Raw genomic sequence first — 17437 nt, forward strand, 5'->3', positions numbered from 1 at the left:
AGCATGAGAATCCCCGAATACTATGACGACACGGCGTGAAGGGCGTTCGGCCTGTACATATTCGGTGTTTGCCCTGCGTGTCAGCAGGCTGCATTAGCGCGTTGCCTACCGCCACCACTCATTTGGTCACTTCTCACCCAAAATATATTTTATGGCCTACTAACTCCAGAAAATAACATCGAGCATCAGCTAAAACTATATTACACTGGTGTCTGTCAGCTGGTTGCACATACCCGCTCCTTAACTCCATGGCCCCTACCTATCTCGGTCGATATTTGACCACATTGGGAAACACCTATGTACACCGGTTCGTGTCGAAGTATGGAATGAATTAAGAGCTATAAAGCGAGCTCGGTCGGTCTTCGATCCAATATCTATTCGCTCTTTCATCCTCACAAGATCTTCAAATTTGGTGATCACCATGCCTGGCTCCACCCCTACGAAACCTGTCGATTGCACGATTGACTTCGATGTCAGCCATCTAGCAGGAAAGACTGCTGTAATCACTGGAGGTATGCACGGCCTTTATTACAGACACCATAGTCACAGTGATAACTGCTACATTCGTTGAAACCCCAGCTAATCTCTTAGGCAGGCGGCAGTGGTCTCGGCGAAGCATATGTCCGAGCACTGGTAAACGCAGGCGTAAAGGTATGTTTCGGAGACCGCGACGTCCACCGCGGACAACAGCTCGCCTCCTCGCTCAAAGACTGCCGCTTCGTACCCTGCGACGTAACAAACTGGGACGACCAAGTCCGCCTCTTCAACTCAGCCACCTCCCTATCCCCCACCAGCAAAATCGACTACGTAGTCGCCAACGCCGGCATCATACACACCGACGACGTCTTCACCTTCTCCGGTCCCTCCCAACCCCCCCAAAAACCCAACCTCGACATCATCTCCGTAAACCTCAACGGCGCCCTCTACACCACCAAACTCGCATCCCACTACTTCATGACCCAAAACGGCACTTCTCCCTCCCCCTCCCAAACAGATACCTGTCTCGTCCTCATCGGATCCGGAGCGGCTTACCTAGACTGTCCGCGAGGGCCCCAGTATAGCGCGTCAAAGTATGCGATGCGCGGCATCATGCATTCGCTGCGTCGGACAGCGTACTACTACGGGTCTCGCGTCAACATGATTTCGCCGTGGTACGTGCGCACGGGTATACTGTCACACGACGATTTTGATGCCGTGGAGAAGGCGGGGGTGCAGTTCGCCACGACTGAAGATGCGGGGCAGTGTTTGTTGAGGATTCTGAGTGATGCGAGTGTCAACGGGCGGTCGCTTTTTGTTTCTGCGAGGAAATGGGCGGAGAGGGGGTATGTGGATTTGGATCTGGATGAGTACCCAGGCAATGGATTGTTGGAGGAGATTCAGGCTGATCAGGTCAAGTTTGCGCCTGTAGAGGCTGGTCTATTTGTCTGATGGTTCATTAGCCGTGGTGAAGCCCATGGACGACAACAAATCAATGGGATACGAGAGATGATCTGGTTAGTAAGCGCTATAATATTTCATTATGACCGTTTGCCCATAGTCCTTTTGCATTGACATCGCACCATCTGCCGCCGTTACCTACTCCTCTATCGCAGTTAAGAATAGACATTGTATCCTACACTTAAACCTCGTAACATGGTGCTATTATTTGCGGACTAAGATACCAACGTCCAGATCTCACTAGCGCTCGACAACCCCCAAACCCCTCCCGCCCGATCACCCACAACACTAACAGCCATTCCACTCCTATTATCTATCATCTCCCACACTTCCGGAGTGCCAGTATATCTCCATAAACTTCCATCGCCATGTCTACTATACAACAAGCCCCCATCAGCATATATACTCACACTTCCAGCTTTCTCAATCATTTTCCAACTAGGACCAGCAGTGTTCAACCACACTACTAAGCCGTCACTCTGAAGTTTGTAGAATTCGTTGCCGCCAACTGCGATGGCGATGTTCTTCGCGTTGTCGTCAACGACGGCCCATTGACCAGCGTTATGGGGCCACAGGGAACGAACAAGATACCCGTTCGTGAGCAAGTTCCAAAGTGTTTTGTCGTCGGTGACGGCTATCTGTTTGGAGCCAGGGGCGGAAGGTTGCTCGATACTAAGCCATGTACTGCCAGAGAGCCGGGCTACCCATCCATCTTTGTGCCGCGAGTACAGTTGGTCGGATGCTGCGACGATCTCGATGACGTTTGAGTCGGTATTACTCAGAGCTTGCCAGTTCGATGCGCTGCCTGTCCAGCGGAAGGTACCTCCATCGTAGTGTCGTTGGTAGAGGTTGCCATTTGCACCGGTGATCTGAGCAGTGTCCTTGTTGTTGTCGACGACCACCCATGCACCATTTGAGTAGCGAAGAATCTGCCCCGATGAACGCATTTGGTAGAGACCGTCATTGGCCGAAGCAGTAGCTGTGTTGGACGTGACTTGGATCATATTTGTGATTGCTGAGCCTGAATCGATACGATTCCAAGTCGGGCTCTTCCAGCCGTAGATGCTGTGTATACCCATCTTGTCGTCTGGATGCATAGGGCGTATGCTACCATCGTAGTAGGCGAACATGATGGCTGCCTCGACGCCACTGTGGCTCATCCCAAGAGCGTGACCAATCTCATGAACAGCTGTATATCCGAAGAGGCGGTCGTCTGTCCACTGGTAGTCGTCATTGAATGTTACGTTGATGTTACCAGACGACATGGAGGTGCCATCAGAGACCATGGACGTAAAACCGTAACGCGTATCGTCTCGACCGAGGGGAGAAAAGCGGATGTTGATGTCAGCTTTAGCGTTCGAGGCTGCTTGTACGATGTTCAGGGGTATGTAGTTCATCCATTGGGCAAAAGCGGTACTGGGCAGCATTAGCGACCTGGATTATTGGACTGAAAGACGTGATCGTCGAGATTGACCTAAAGAAGGTCCACACCATAGCCTACAGAATAGCAAACACCCGAGATGTGAAAGCTTGACTAACCTGATCGTGCTTTGCTGACGCGCTGTAGACAGATCATTCGTGTAACTGTCGAAGCGCCATGTCAACGTCGCCTTTGCCCACTTCGGGCCCCAGAGTACGTATCGTCGCTCAACGTCCGAGGCGTCCTCTGCGTCTGTCGCATTGTAAGGTTGTTCCGTGCCACAACGCGGCCCGCTCATCATGTCCATCATCTTATCGCTGAAAGCCCCAGTGACAGGCTCTTTGAGCTTCTTTTGTATCTTTCGTATGGCTCTCGGAAGCTCGCTGTCTGATACGGACGCTCCAGGCTTGAGCCAGCCGTAGAGTCTATAGAAGTCGTTGACGTGCTTGGAGTGCTGCCTTTGGTCGGTTGCTGGAGATGAAGGTGGGGTTGAAGTCGGCGATGCTGAAGTTGCGCTTGGTATCAGAGCGGTAGTGCCCCTGGCGACATATTGGTGAGGTGACGCAAAACAGCAGCATATGAGTCCAAATATGATGAAAGCAATGGAGAATCTGGCCATCTTGCAGTTCTCCGTACACTAGACGAAAACTGAGCTGTAAGAATGCGTTTTCCAGTTCGACCTTCATTGATATCTCTTTTGTATTTCAATGTCACCCAACCAAAACGTTCCAACATCAGTTCAACCCGATGGTAGCGAGGTAGTGTGTAGGCGCGTTGGTGGGGGGCCATGAACCGTAGTTTGAGGCTGTCTTCATCATCAGATATGCAGTACCCAAAATAACTTCCACTCATGTATCATCTGGCGCACTGAAGGAGCAATCGTTGCCGAGTTGAAGGGAACGTGAACGCCACTCTACTGCTGACCGGGTACATCCACTTAACAAAGGCCTCGTATATACGGGGATGAAAGTGAATTGGCGCAAGCGTTCCAGTGCCGTGCCGTACTCTGACATGGGATCTCGTGGGAAGGACAGCCCAGATGCCCTGGTACGGGTTCTGTGTAAGATGTGAATACTCGACCATGCATCTTCCGTCCAGTCTGCTCTCCTGAAAGTTTGAATGCTGTGCCACACTGCAAGCCGATTTTGAAGTAACGCGTACAGCTCGGTGACTCCGGTCATGAGCCATACCTTCACACTTCTCTGAGTCAGCTGAGCTCAATAATGCCCTCATTATATAGCGAACGTCGACATTTCATGCAGTCAATCTAGTTGAGCCTCATCACCGGACTCTTCTATGTGCGTCTTGTACAAGAACTTTCGACGGGCAACGATCAGTCGCGGTTCTACTCGAATGTAGATTGAGCTCCTTTACGGGATCACGAGACGTGAGATTGGGGGCATCTAGATGAAACCCCGTCCACTTCCAGCCCCCCGAAGCTAAAAGGCTTGACCCGGGGGCCGGATGGAAATGGTCAACGATCGAATCATGGAGCGGACTGCTGAGCTCTGGCACGATCAGCGAAGCTATTGCCACAGCTGCCAATGGTGCACCCGTGCGTAAGGTGTGATGGTATGCCTGATGCAAGGCTGGCAGGACCTCTTGCAAGTGGAACAACCTGTCAACCGTATTCGAGATAACTGCATATTGTAACTATAATAGCTGTAATATACCGAACGAGTTGGTGGTGACACTGCGGGCGGAAGATCTGCGTCACGTCCATAGCCGGAGATTGGCGAATCCCGGAGCTACGGCAAGCTTTTAGCAGTCGACCCTAGGATTTATATCCGGTAAGTGTACTTGACGATGAGGCATTTTGGTTTCGCAATGATGAAAGATTCAAGTAGTAACCAGCTTGTCGATAAAGGGCGTCTTGTTGGGACGAACGCATAAGCGGCGGGCGGCACGGTTCGGGGCGCTTGATATGCAGTACAGGATCTCACTGCGTTGTTGGTGTAGGGTGATGAATGGCAATGATTTGAAGGTCGCGTAAGGAAGTTGTTGGTGGGTGGACGCCATGAGAATAAGGCAAGGACGAAGGGAGAGGGAAAGAGGTCGCGTCGCGTCCACGGGTGCGACACGAAACGGAAGCCGCGCTAGGCCCGAACCGCACCGCCCCAGCAGGACAGGCAACTACAGATTCTATTGAATTGGCGCAACGCATTGATTCCATTGGTTTGCCTACTACATGTCTAACCACCCATGATCTTTTTTGACGGGTACAGCTATGGATTCGCCTCTACATGGCTTCGGACGGAAGTTCTGAGTCGGCCTTTGCAAGCTTTTTGCCATTCTTCTTGCCTTACGCATCTTCATCGTTCTTGCCCTCCTCGTCGCCACCGTTCTTACCTTGCTGATAACCCTCCTTCTTGCCTTGTTCCAAGCCTGCAGCATAACCTCGGCCATAGCCTTCCCTGCGACCTTCTTCTCTGGCAGCTATCTCTGCAGCCTGGATAAGAGGCTGGCGATACTCCTCCTCTACTTGAACGAGCTTAGCAATGGCCTTTCCGATGATTTGTCGCGACGAGGTAATGAGGCCAACTGCGAGCTCGTCCACCTTCTCATTGAACATCTTCCGAGCTATCGCCCGAGGATCAGGTGTTGTGTTAGGCGCTTCCGGCGAAGCTGTAGTAGCACCGGGTGCGGCTGATTCGGGGTCCTGTTTGATCTCGTGGAGGTTCGGCATTGTGTCTTTGTACTCTTCAAATGTCTCTGCCTCTTCACGCTCGAGAGTGCTTTCCGCCGTGACTTTGTTTTCTCCACCCATGTCTTCTCCAACTGTGTCCTCCTTGACTGCGCGTGGAGATTCGGCTGCACGATCCGTCGCAGACGTTCGATCACGATCAGATGGCGGATCGGCTAGCTTTGCTGATGGTAATGATGCGGAACTGGTTGATAGATTCCGTGAGCGCTTACGGTTTGCGGGTGGGCTAGTCATCTGGGGCAATGGACTTGCTAGGGTGAATAGCTTGAAATGGGTCTTGCCTCGTCTTGAGATTGGTGGCTGATGTGTCTGGGGATGTACGTGTTTATATAGTGGCTGCTGTGCTTGGTAGGAAGTAACTAGCCTTTTGTGGAATGTTTGTCTCGGACGCTTCGAGCGTTTGTCGCTTTGTCAGACTATGCATTGCCTCTCAGTAGGGATCAGGGAAGGGACTACCGTGCACATCTCAAACACAAGATCCACAGAGTTTGCGTGCAGTCAGTCTATGACCGGCATGATAGCATGTCACTTACTGCAGCTCCCTACCATCTCACACGTAGCTCTGTGGGGTCCCGTCACTGCATGCAATTCATCACATGCAACAGCCCGTTTTGTGTTTGAGATAGTCCAGTTCTCGTGGGTATACCGCTGGAGCCAGAATCGATTGATATCATCTATGCCACACTTTCCATCCCCTATGCACGTCATTACTCCTACCGACCCATGCTGTTGATCATCTCCCTCTGTGTCGCGCGGTCCCGGTTCGTCTGGCTGAGTGATGGGATGCTCCTCAGGTCACCCACGACGTCCTTTGCCTTTCCGAAGTACACCTCCTGCAGCAGATTGCGCATCTTGAGCTCCATGTCTTCGACCATCTTTCCAATGTTGGCGACGTGCGAGGTGTCATCCTCGACGGCCATGTCGGCTTCCACTTGGCGCACCATATTACCGGAGAGGTCAAGACCGCCGAGCGCTTCGCTGTCGGTGCCGAGGGAGAGGATGACGGTGGAGGTGAGCTTGTAGTGCGAGGTGCGGGCGCGGTCTTGGGCGTCGAAGACGTGGATGCTGTCCCAGCTGCCGGAGCTCTTGGGCGTGGGGTTGACGGCTGCGTGCATTAGCATGTGATGGATGTGTAGACCCGAGACTGCGTACCCTTCTTCAGCAGGACACAGCCTGCAAAGCCGTCGTCCATGTCCCACAGGTACACGCTCGATATGCCGCCCTCGAAGTACCTGTCTGCATCAGCCAAGCTCTCCATGCTGCCCCTTCCCTTGTGTGCACTCACAGCTCCCGGTACACGTCAAAAGCCTCGTTCGCCTTGACCTCCATCTTACGGACACGATCGCTAGGCGTGACACCTTCCTCAATGGGCGGCTCGAACTCGTTGCTCCACGGACTCCTCCAGCTGTCGCCGTCGCGGTTGTAGTCGCAGCACAGGAAGTCGCGCTTCGTCTTGGAGCATTTCTTCACGGTGAGTGGTATGTCGACCGACTCGAGCAGGTCCTCTTCCAGCGAGGGGTTGAGCTGGATAATGTGGTCGACATTGCGCTTGACGTCCTTGGGGTTCAGTCGGCGCAGGAGGTCGCTGTCACGGCTTGTTAGCTATCGCGGCGGGAAAGGCGGGGTCGGGGAAGCCTCACAGGGCGCTGTCAATGGGGTCCGCCATGATTCTGATGCGGGTCTTGGGCGTGTATCGCTCGGGCGTGATCAAGGTCGGGTTGCTTGAGTATCGCTTGGGTCCTAGCCCCGTCCCCTCAATCTCCAGCGGCTCCTCCGTCGGCGATTCGCTGGCCGGCCCACACGAGTCAGGCGAGTACAAGCGTTGGTACCCCATCCCCGCGACGCGTCAATTCACGCAACAACTCCTCAACTCTCTTTTTCGTTGTCGCCGATTATCGCGTTGTCTGGGTTGTTGTCCATTCCAGGAAGGGTTTTTGTCCTCCTGTCGCAAGGCTTATGGCAGCAGCGGCCTGTTTCTGTCTCTTTCACTAAACAGTCGCGACTTCCGTCGTCAAGGACGAACTCTTTCACTTCCATGAGGACGTGGGTTCAGCGCTCTTCAGGGCTTTTTCTTATCATGCTAGATGTCATGTCTCGTCTCGTCGAATAAGCGCTTTTCGTTGTGGCAATACAATAAAACTCGTTGCGAGTATGCAGACAGTCGTTTGCATTGACTGCCACTTTTGCTCATGGAATAACAAGCAAGAAAGAGCTATCGTCATATCATTTATACAATACATGAGGGGGTAAGTCCTCTGGATTCCGAAATGTCTGCTCTCATACCATATCACGTAAGGCAGTCCGATATCGAGGTGCGGCTCACCTTCACTTCTTCGTGGCGCACGTGTGCGTGTCCGATGGCAGGCGACCAATAGCGCGTGCTCAATCCAGGGTCTCGCATCATGAAGTCGAGGTGAGGGCCGTATTTGGCTTATCTGTGTGCGCCGTTCATCCTTGTGTGCTCACCTTCACTTTCCTGCCATCGCGCTAATCCTCCGCATTCATAATCTGCATCCGTCTCCCTCCTTCATCCTCTTTACAACTTGACCACCAACACACTGCGACCACACCCAAGCACACCCAAAGACCCAACATGTCTGACAACGACAACACCGCCGTCGCCAATGGCTCTTCTCCTCAGTTCACCGAGCGCGAGCTCCAGCTCCTCGGATGGGCCATGCAGTCCCTCAAGTCAGGTCCTCCAGAGGTAGGTCACCATTCCCTTTCTACTCCTATCACGCTACTCACACTCGCTATAGATCGACTACGAGAAGCTCGCCGCCTACGCCGGTATGAGCAACCCGCGCTCCGCTGGCAACGCCTGGGCCAAGATCAAGCTCAAGTTGATGACACCTTCTCCCGACGGCGCCGTTCCGGCTACTCCCAAGAAGACTCCTCGCAAGAAGGCTGCTGCCGCCAAGCAGGAGGACGGCGAAGAGGGTGCCGACGCGACTCCTAAGAAGACTCCTCGCAAGCGTGTCGCCAAGAAGCAGGACGTCGACGGCGAGTCCTCCCCTAAGAAGAAGGCTACTCCCCGCGGCAAGAAGAACGAGAGTAAGTGACCACCCTCGAGCCTACGTTGTCGTTAGTCGACCTACTTTGCAGGTGTTCAGCTTGATGTAGGCTGCAGGCCTTTTCGGTGTTTTCCGTTTCGATCTATTCAATGCTAACATTCCGCAGCTGTCAAGGCGGAGTCTGACGAGGACGCCAACACCGGAGGCTCCCCCATGAAGATCGATCCCGCCAAGGAGGAGATCGTGGAAGATGAAGTCTAAATCTGTGCGCGACTCGTGCGTAGGTTAGCTGATTTCGATGTTCTCTTCAAACTCGGGGCGTAAGAAGTCATTGCGCAAGTTCTTACTGTACTGGTGGAGCGCATATGAATGGAAAAGTTGGCCTGCAAGGGTTTGTACATGGAGATTCAAAACGGCGTTCGGAGTATCACGATACCATGAAAGGTTTCCGAAAAGGTAGCGGCGGAGCTGCATTGTTCTCAAGATAGCGGTCGCAGCTGCATATCGCGCATCAACAATGCACATCTTTCATCATATCTACCGCTTGCATGCCAGAATGAACGGGCGGCATAACTACTGCTTGTCTGGTCCCGGTACTCATAAGACGTTGTAGGTGTGACGACGCGCATATATCCCAGCACCGGGGTGCTGTAGCCGGATATTACCCCAGACTCTTGGTCATGCACAGCTCATATGCATATAGCACGTACAGATCACTCTGCAAGACCTTTCTCGATGCGCATGCTGCCAAACAGTACCGCCGTCACTTACGCAACAAACCCCGCACATAATTGCACTGACGCCATGCGTTCATCGGCGCTACTACCCGCATGTGCGCGATAGCCATCGCATTCTTAGTTACCGGCACCTCGAGGCATAAACGCGATATCTAGCTATGGCGCACAAGAATCACGAAAACAAGAGAGGCGTGAACGCAGCGATGCTATCGTCGATGGAAGGCAAGTCAGGGCTCGTAAGGAATACCCGGACTCTCTCCGTAGAGACGGCTGACGTCTTGTAGGTCAGCGCTCGTAGCACGAATGTCCTACTGCTGCTACTGATTTCTCTTGTTCCCTTCGGCATCTTTTATGCAGGCGCTCAGCAGGCGCTCCTGCCTGTACTTCACGCGTACTTGCCCAAACTGCTCCAATCGTACCTGCCTACATCGGCACCAGCCAGCCCACAAGAGTCGCTGAGTTCGGAGAACCTAACCAAAGCATGCGCAGGCCACCAGTACACGACTGAGATCATATCTCTCGATCCTCTTTTGATCTACATCAACAACTTCACGTCAGCACGAGAAGCGGAGGAACTTATCAAGCTCGGGTACGCATACTCGCCTCCGTTTATTGTAGACGGTACATAGCGAATGCAAATAGTCACTAATCTCCGCAGCTCTCCTGAGTTCGCCGAATCTTTCATCAGCCGCTCGCGAGGCAACACGCAGCGTGTAACAGGGCGAACCTCTCAGTCCGCGCCGCTCCCAATGGAAAACCCGCTTGTCGAATGCCTTCTCAATCGCGCACGAACGTTCATGGGCTCCATGCTACTCCCCTCCGAGCCCTTTAGCATTCCGCAACTGGTGCGCTACTTCCCTGGCCAGAAGTACAACCTGCATACGGACTTTTGGCCTGAGCACCAAATCACCACTCTCGAAAATGGAAGGCGGGTTTACTACAACCGCGTCGCGTCTTTCTTCGTCTTTCTGCGCGATAATTGCACGAATGGGTATACGTCTTTCCCTCTAGTCGAGCCTTCTTCGTCTACCGATTTAGAAGGTCTCTATAGCGGCAAAGTAGCTCACGGAGAGATGGATGGAGAAGCTAAAGGCATCAAATTCAAACCAATCCAAGGGAATGCAGTGTTCTGGGTTAATCTGGACAAGCATGGCAAGGGCGATAGGAGAGTGGTGCATGCTGGGTTGCCGGTAGGCGAAGGAGAGAAGATTGGGCTGAATATCTGGCCTAGAAAATACTTTGGGTACTTGGACGGTGATGGTGGGGATGAGGCAGAGACGGCGCAGGCGGCACGGCAGAGATGGAGCGGGAAATGGAAGGACTAGGTAAAGAGCATGTTACCAACCTTTCGGGTCATCGAAAACGAACCCAAATATCGCATTTAGCGCATATCTGACCATTGAAACAATCTATCGCATTTCAAAACCTTAATCTTCAAATTACCCTTCCAAGGCCGATGCGCAAGGCTATCCCCATGTATACGAAACAATGACGCGCGTTTCAGGCCATGGCAGATAAAGTGACGCTCAGCATCCGCACATTAACTAAGACAGGGCGACGCCGCATCCAAGAAACTCCGGTGGCTGCCGTGTAACACCAAGGCAGTCATGTAAATTGCGGCGCATCGGTCATTGCATAGCGGCCTCGCACTGCGTGCGTCCCTATCAAACCCATCAGTCTCACAAAGAACTACAACTCGACCAACACACTTCATACACTCCAGAATTAACATTCGACAACCTTCCTCTGCGGCTCTCCAAGATACCTGTCAATTTCAAAATGCCACAAATCATCATCACCTACCCAGCCCTGCACCTACCACACTCGAGCCCCGCGCCCTCCTTCCCCGACTACCCCACACTCCACAAATGTCCAATGTACATTGCTCAGCTCATCGACCCCATGATCCGTTCCTGGAATCTAGGACCTGGGTTCTGTACGCGCGACAATCTTTTCGGTGTCAGCTATTTGATCGTACTGGGCGTGAACTACATCCTCGCTATGATGGCTTTCTTTATGGTTGTCGCTGTGCTGAGGAGAGTGGTGTGCTGTAGGTGTGGAGGAAGAGATAGAACGAGGGGGGAAGATATGGGCGGAGATGCAAGGGGTATAGATCGAGCGGAACGAGGTGAGGGGGGTTGGATGGGCAAGGTATGTTTTGGTGATGTCATGATGCTCGGATGGGAGTATACTAATGGCTTTTGTAGCAGATCAAAGCTTTTCAGCCGATATTGAGTCCGGTCAGGGAGAAGGAGAAGATGTGATGCTGAGGGAGTACGAAAGCGGGAATGATCTCGTATGTGGTACAAGCAACCAAGAAATGATTTCTTGATGTCGATGCTTCAGCACCTGATACGATCAGTTTGATGCGACGGATTCGGGATGTCTGCACAGCAGAGGCGAATTTGGTACCACTATCGCCACTTTCGCCAAATGCTGAGCGGGCTTGTAGTGCATTGCGGGCCAAAAGCCGCCGTAGACATGGCCATGTCTTCATATCGGAGTCGCGCGACGGCTATGACCATCATGTGAGCGGATTCGCTAGTGGAGTTCTTCGCGTTGGGCGCTCACAGGATTCGAGGAGACAAAGTCCTGGTGTTGAAGGTACTCTTTATTTGCCGGATGGGTCATGTGCAGTACGCTGGGATGGAAGTGTGCAGAACACAAAGGATTAAGCATGCAGAAGCGGTTTGATAGATGCGTCAATCTACCTTTTGGTATTTTGTTCAGGCATAGTACCTTGTAAAGACTACAACCAATTTTTAAAACCTGTAGCTAAGCAAGAAGACATGTCTTAAGATATACGTAGTCTTTTCGACAGAGTGTAACGCAGGCCTACAATCAATGTCTTCGGCAAGAGCCTTGTTATATATGCTACATCTCTAACTCTAAAGTGATGCAACTTCACCTGGCAAATACATCGCATTGGGAATACCTTCATAGATTCCCATATCGCCGCCATGCTCGTACCCGGATGTGGCATTTGAGCATCAACGTTTGGCCTATGGTTTGACCAGCAGCATCAATCCTGACAGCACTACATATCTATGTTGTCTAGCTGAGAGCAAGAATTCTACCTTCTTCCTTACCTTTGCCTACAAACTATAAGAACTACAACATGTCTCATCTATTCAGAGTAACCAACCAACAAACGACTTGCCTACTACAGCAATATGTCACCCACTCAATTGACATTGCGTATGGTGGCTTACCACCTACAATCACCTCCCTAGGAGTTTTCCAGCCAACCTCCTAACCAGTTTGCCGGCTACATCCTCTTCTCCCCCGGACTCTCGTAGGACTCCTGCCGGATGTATACGCCTCGAGGACGTAAAGTCAAGACAGGGCAATGCAAACGCATCTGGAGAGAATGGTGGACATGACGTCAACGCGCAAACAGATGATGCTGTTTTCGGCGGTTCCAACGAACGGTAGGCACGTCGTCAAGTCCGCGGTCTCGCGGTCCAAGTCTTTCACCTTCACTCCATCACAGCTGTCGCGCGCGCAGACTTTTCACAATTCACCGATAAGCTCTTCTCTCTTGTATCCTCACTCTCACGCGGCCCGACCACGCCATCTTCTCAATCATGCCAGCGCTTCCAGCATCCACTCACATACCACTGGCGCCTCTCAATCTTCCTGACTGGCCTCTCTTCCTGATCATCATCGGCATCCTCATCATCCTGCTCTTCCAGATCATTCTCGTCATCGCCTTTCTCCGTTGGTCCAACGTACACAGCAAAGCGCGGTGGAGGCGCCTTCGACAACGCGGCGTTGTCATTCTCGACGGACCGGCGCTCATCTGGACAAACCCGATACCGCCTGGGCCAACAGTCTCGACCTTCAACTTACGGCAGACGCTTCGGAGGTCAGACGAGCGAGTGACTCAGTAGGGCACTGTTGCTAGGAGGAAACCCAGATAGAACCTCGTCTGAACCGGCGCGGCGCCGTCCTCTGTACAACCTCCAGCAGTCAGCTCTCCGAACAAACAGCAGTGACCAACGATGAGTCTCTTCGAGCCCAAGTCGACGCCTGCCACAGAGGTCACGAAACAGCAAGCAACTACCTCCGCCACCATCATCATCTTCATCGTCATCTCCGCAATCGGTTCTTCGGTCGTGGTAGGGTTCGTCCTCTTCGTCGCATGGTACAGAGTAAAGAAGAGAAGAGAACAGCACCGGGCAGCTGCCGAGCTGGTGGAGCTTTCTGTCATTGAAGCCGTTCTACAGGCATCTCCGGCGCGACAACATTAAGAGGTTGGAGCGGCGCACTGAGACACGTTGTCATGTGCAGATGACACGGATTCAAGGTTGGAGCTGGTGAAGATACAAAGGATGTCATAGACGAGAAGGGAGGAAAGGAAGCTGGATGGTCGGGTTGTGTTTGCTTTCCTTGTGAGCTGACCTTCCAAGATCGAGTGTAGCAACCTAAGAAATGATACTGTAACTTGAACGCTCTACCTCCCTTCTAAAGCCAGTGAGATCTTTAGCCCAAGTTAATCAAATGCGTCCCGTCGCATGAGTCGCGTAGGCTGAAAGCCGCGTCACCATACCAAGATGGTAGTAGCGGCCCGTCCTTTCTGGTAAGCTCGTGACAGCGCGATAGCGATCAAACGTTGATACAAGCAGTAGCGCGTTCCGCGTGGCGAAGCTCGTGGGATCAGAATGAGGAAAGCGTAGGCCGTTGCATGAAGTCAGTGCGGGGTTTCTCCTCAGGGCGCTGCCTTTCTCGTACATCTAATACTCCTTCCTCTTCTCCTCTTTTCTTCTGCAACTTGATCCCACCCAGCTTCCACTCAATCCACCGATTGTCCGCATTCCCACATCAGTCAGCTTACTGCCATGCCATCCCAGAACACATCCAACTCCTCCGGCTCCGGCTCGACCTCCACTGGCAATACCGGCAGCGGAGGCTACACCACAACGAGCTCCGGTACCAACAGCCAGGCATGATCTTACTTCTTCGTTTCTTATACGCCTTACTGACATTCCTTCGTAGGGAAACCACTACTGCTCCCGCGACTATGGCTCCAGCGCCTCGAACTCCAACTCTTACCACTACTCCAACACCGATGGCTCGTACTACTACAGCAACCCCAACGTATGTCAAACTTGTCCAACACGGATGGACTCTTGCTGATTCACTTCCAGGGTTCGACCTACTACAACGACGGCCAGGGCGGTGCAAGGTACAATTCTGGCAAATAGACTGCGTATAGCTTGTCTGTTGTCGCTCCAAACTTGGTAGAGGTCAAATCGTAATGGGTCCGCGCTGTTCCTTGAAGTTGCGAAGGGAATATGACTGGCGTATCATTATACCGTAGACGAGATGAAACACACGGGTTTATCTCGCACTACCCGTTGTGTGCTTTCCCTGGTGATGCCTTCTCATATGTAAACAGCTTTCGTTCTCGCCCAATACTGCCGTGAGGACTCATCCCGCGTTACAAATGACATCCCTATCGATCTTTGATACTTACACGGCGATGTGGTAGTCTCCTTCTTGAATGTACGGGATACTGTGAGTTAGTAGGGTCCAGTTGTGTAGACACATACATAGGTAGCATGAGTGCGGAGTGAGGGGTGGGGCCGAGGGGTCCCGTTAGTGCCCGCGTCATCCCGAGGTCGCCCGCTGCTGGCATGAACCACGCGCACGACACTCATTACACATCTGACGTCCACAGGCAGCGCATCGCATATTTTGGGATAGGTTTCTTGCCTTCTTATATGCGCGACCACTGGGAAAGCTGCTTACTTGCACAGTTGTATCGTGCTGTGTGATTGCTATCTGCTTCGACAACGGCATCTTCACAACCTTCAATTCCGCAAATGAATATCGGCTAGAGAACGGACTTATTATTATCGAACGACACGCTCATTCCTGTTTCTCGTTATTTGCGCCTGGCTGCCAAAGGACTCCCGTTCATCCAGCTCGATATCGCTATCTGTCCTTATCCACCCTTTACTCTCAATCCGAGTGCTAACGCGTATCCTGCTTTGCATTCTACTTTTGTTGGACTGGCCGTTCGATCCCGAGGCGAAGTTACTTCGGCTGTTGGAATACTGTGTCGAAGGGAGGCGAAGAATGCCACCGACGAGGGGCTTGAGCGATGGCGCACATGCGGCTATGATTCCGACGTTCACTTGGAGGAAGCCCCAGAATTGGATGTCGTTCGTGCTGCCACACTGTCAGCAAATGTCTATACTGACTCAAGTATAGACATAGAGACATACAATGACTGGTCGGGGTCGCCTCTCTTTGTGTTCTGGACAACGGCCTTGACGATGCCCATGGCCACCGCTCTTGACTTGGGTTAGCTTTTGTACCTCAACTCAATTCTCTCTCTTCCCAATTCCGGGTAACTTACGTGTAACCCAGGCTCAGAACAAAGATGAGGTACATGCGAGTCTTCTGCTTCATCTGCAACCCCATAATGATGGGGATGGGGATGGTTGCAAAGCAAATATCCGTAAACATGTTACAGCCTGCGTATGATCTAGTCAGCCACCAAGTACAGTAAGAGTGGCGGAGGACATACATACTTGTATTCATCAGCGCAAAGCCCTTGTGGATTTTCACAGGCACGCAGGTTGGCTTGAGGTCCTTATTCCAGAAACCGGCGATAGGTTTGCACACGGCAGCCCATTCACTCCAAGATACCAGTGTGTAGAGACAGACGAATGCTGCAATGCTTAGTAGACGTAACGAATTTGCTTTTCAAAGCACCGTAGACTTACCGATAAGCGACCAAAGTATCCTGTTGTATAACGTGGGAACACCCAAACGAAGGAGTGAGAACCCGACGGACAACTTGAGGAAGGCCATACCTCCAATACTGGAGACAAGAGCTTGTATGAAGGTCAACTTCAGGTACTCTTGGTGATCTGACTTCTCGAGAGTGTCGGTGTGACGACCTAGGCCATGCTGGCCAGCTAGAATGTAGGTCACCATTCCACCAAGAAAAACACAAGTCTAGTCGACGCAGTTAGGGAAGCATTCAAACTTGATTCACGATAAAATCTCACCGCCGCCGCTAGTATGAGGGCATCATCTTTGCCAAACGCCTTCACAACGATGAAGCGGGCGTACATGCGCATCCCAACGAAGGTCAGTGCGATGACATGGAAAGTCGCGGTAACGCCGAGGAGGTATCCTAGATTACTCTCTGCTGCACGCACCGGATCGGTATTCTTTGGTGCCATAGTGACGGCAAAGATGAGGGTCTAGCAAAACGGAGTCGTAGGGAGGAGACATAAGTGTCATGCATCCTGTCGAAACCAAGGATATGTTGTGTTACATGCCCCCTTCCTACATTTCATGCCCAGCAGGATGCGGAGCTCTCTGCAACGACTTCAAAGCACGGTAGCAGTGTTCTAGAAGGTGACATAGCCTCGTTTGTTGGTTCGTCAGCCTGCTTACCGTGAGATGTGGCATCCTGGTCTGCCAATTTCTTGGAGAATCCTTCCTGCGCTTTTCTTTTTCTTGAAACGACTGTATATTGCCCATAGTGCATGGCAAAGAGACGGCATCGCCTGCATGCGACCCGCTCCCGCATCTACTTTCAGCGTGCACCGGTCCTAGATGCGCGCACTAATTAATCGGGCCGAAGAGTAGGATTCCATCGCAGACGAGCCAGCCCAGCGCAACGGTTCGACGGGTCGACGGGTGGCTAATGGTCCGCTGCGCGCATGAATAGTCTCAACTTGCAGCGAAAGCCGAGCTCGCTTCAATGGTAAACAAGCCGACATGTTGGTTCTTGGGGGTGGCGATACGAGAAGGATCAGTTTAGGCTGAATAGACGAAGGCAGAGCTTCAAGCGTGTGAAAACTGTCACCTGACTGCCAATGGGCTTATGAGATGACATTGCGTGGGATATGAGAATGCATTTGGGTACGACAGGGCTCTGATAGAGAGCGGCGCGGTCATGGAAATGGGAACCGGTTGTTCGCGGGGCGGCAGGTACTAGGGATCATTTACCACTGTCAAGGGCTCTTTCCCGTCTCCGTCCCGTCTCGCGTTCACCGCAGGAAGGCGCCACTCCTACGCGACCCTTTGACGATCCCATACCGCAGTCAGATACAGTCGCAGGGTGTGGGACGACGTCCGATTGGTCGATGACTAACCA

The 17437-nt window shown here is 52.3% G+C and overlaps 6 protein-coding genes across 6 annotated transcripts; 3 read left to right on the forward strand and 3 right to left on the reverse strand.

Annotated features, from left to right (window-relative positions):
* Window positions 1–421: 421 nt before the first annotated feature.
* J4E93_004142 (uncharacterized protein) lies at window positions 422–1428 on the forward strand (the record flags this gene model as incomplete). The annotated part of the gene is made up of 2 exons (XM_049342071.1): window positions 422–512; window positions 596–1428. The coding sequence occupies 2 exons, from the start codon at window positions 422–424 to the stop codon at window positions 1426–1428; spliced, it is 924 nt and encodes a 307-aa protein (XP_049200223.1).
* A 143-nt stretch (window positions 1429–1571) lies between these two features.
* J4E93_004143 (uncharacterized protein) lies at window positions 1572–3476 on the reverse strand (the record flags this gene model as incomplete). The annotated part of the gene is made up of 3 exons (XM_049342072.1): window positions 1572–1583; window positions 1848–2853; window positions 2977–3476. The coding sequence occupies 3 exons, from the start codon at window positions 3474–3476 to the stop codon at window positions 1572–1574; spliced, it is 1518 nt and encodes a 505-aa protein (XP_049200224.1).
* Window positions 3477–5159: 1683 nt separating this feature from the next.
* J4E93_004144 (uncharacterized protein) lies at window positions 5160–5795 on the reverse strand (the record flags this gene model as incomplete). Its single annotated transcript, XM_049342073.1, has 1 exon — window positions 5160–5795. The coding sequence occupies one exon, from the start codon at window positions 5793–5795 to the stop codon at window positions 5160–5162; it is 636 nt and encodes a 211-aa protein (XP_049200225.1).
* Window positions 5796–6274: 479 nt separating this feature from the next.
* On the reverse strand, window positions 6275–7395 carry CAP2 (F-actin-capping protein subunit beta; the record flags this gene model as incomplete). The annotated part of the gene is made up of 4 exons (XM_049342074.1): window positions 6275–6666; window positions 6714–6793; window positions 6847–7146; window positions 7202–7395. 4 exons carry the CDS (start codon window positions 7393–7395, stop codon window positions 6275–6277), a joined length of 966 nt encoding a protein of 321 aa, XP_049200226.1.
* Window positions 7396–8154: 759 nt separating this feature from the next.
* On the forward strand, window positions 8155–8836 carry J4E93_004146 (uncharacterized protein; the record flags this gene model as incomplete). Its single annotated transcript, XM_049342075.1, has 3 exons — window positions 8155–8268; window positions 8321–8615; window positions 8742–8836. 3 exons carry the CDS (start codon window positions 8155–8157, stop codon window positions 8834–8836), a joined length of 504 nt encoding a protein of 167 aa, XP_049200227.1.
* A 634-nt stretch (window positions 8837–9470) lies between these two features.
* J4E93_004147 (uncharacterized protein) lies at window positions 9471–10637 on the forward strand (the record flags this gene model as incomplete). The annotated part of the gene is made up of 3 exons (XM_049342076.1): window positions 9471–9592; window positions 9755–9901; window positions 9971–10637. 3 exons carry the CDS (start codon window positions 9471–9473, stop codon window positions 10635–10637), a joined length of 936 nt encoding a protein of 311 aa, XP_049200228.1.
* Window positions 10638–17437: the final 6800 nt, after the last annotated feature.

This window comes from Alternaria ventricosa, assembly GCF_023758065.1.
Source record: "Alternaria ventricosa strain BMP 2768 chromosome Unknown scaffold_6, whole genome shotgun sequence".
NCBI lineage: Eukaryota > Fungi > Ascomycota > Dothideomycetes > Pleosporales > Pleosporaceae > Alternaria > Alternaria ventricosa.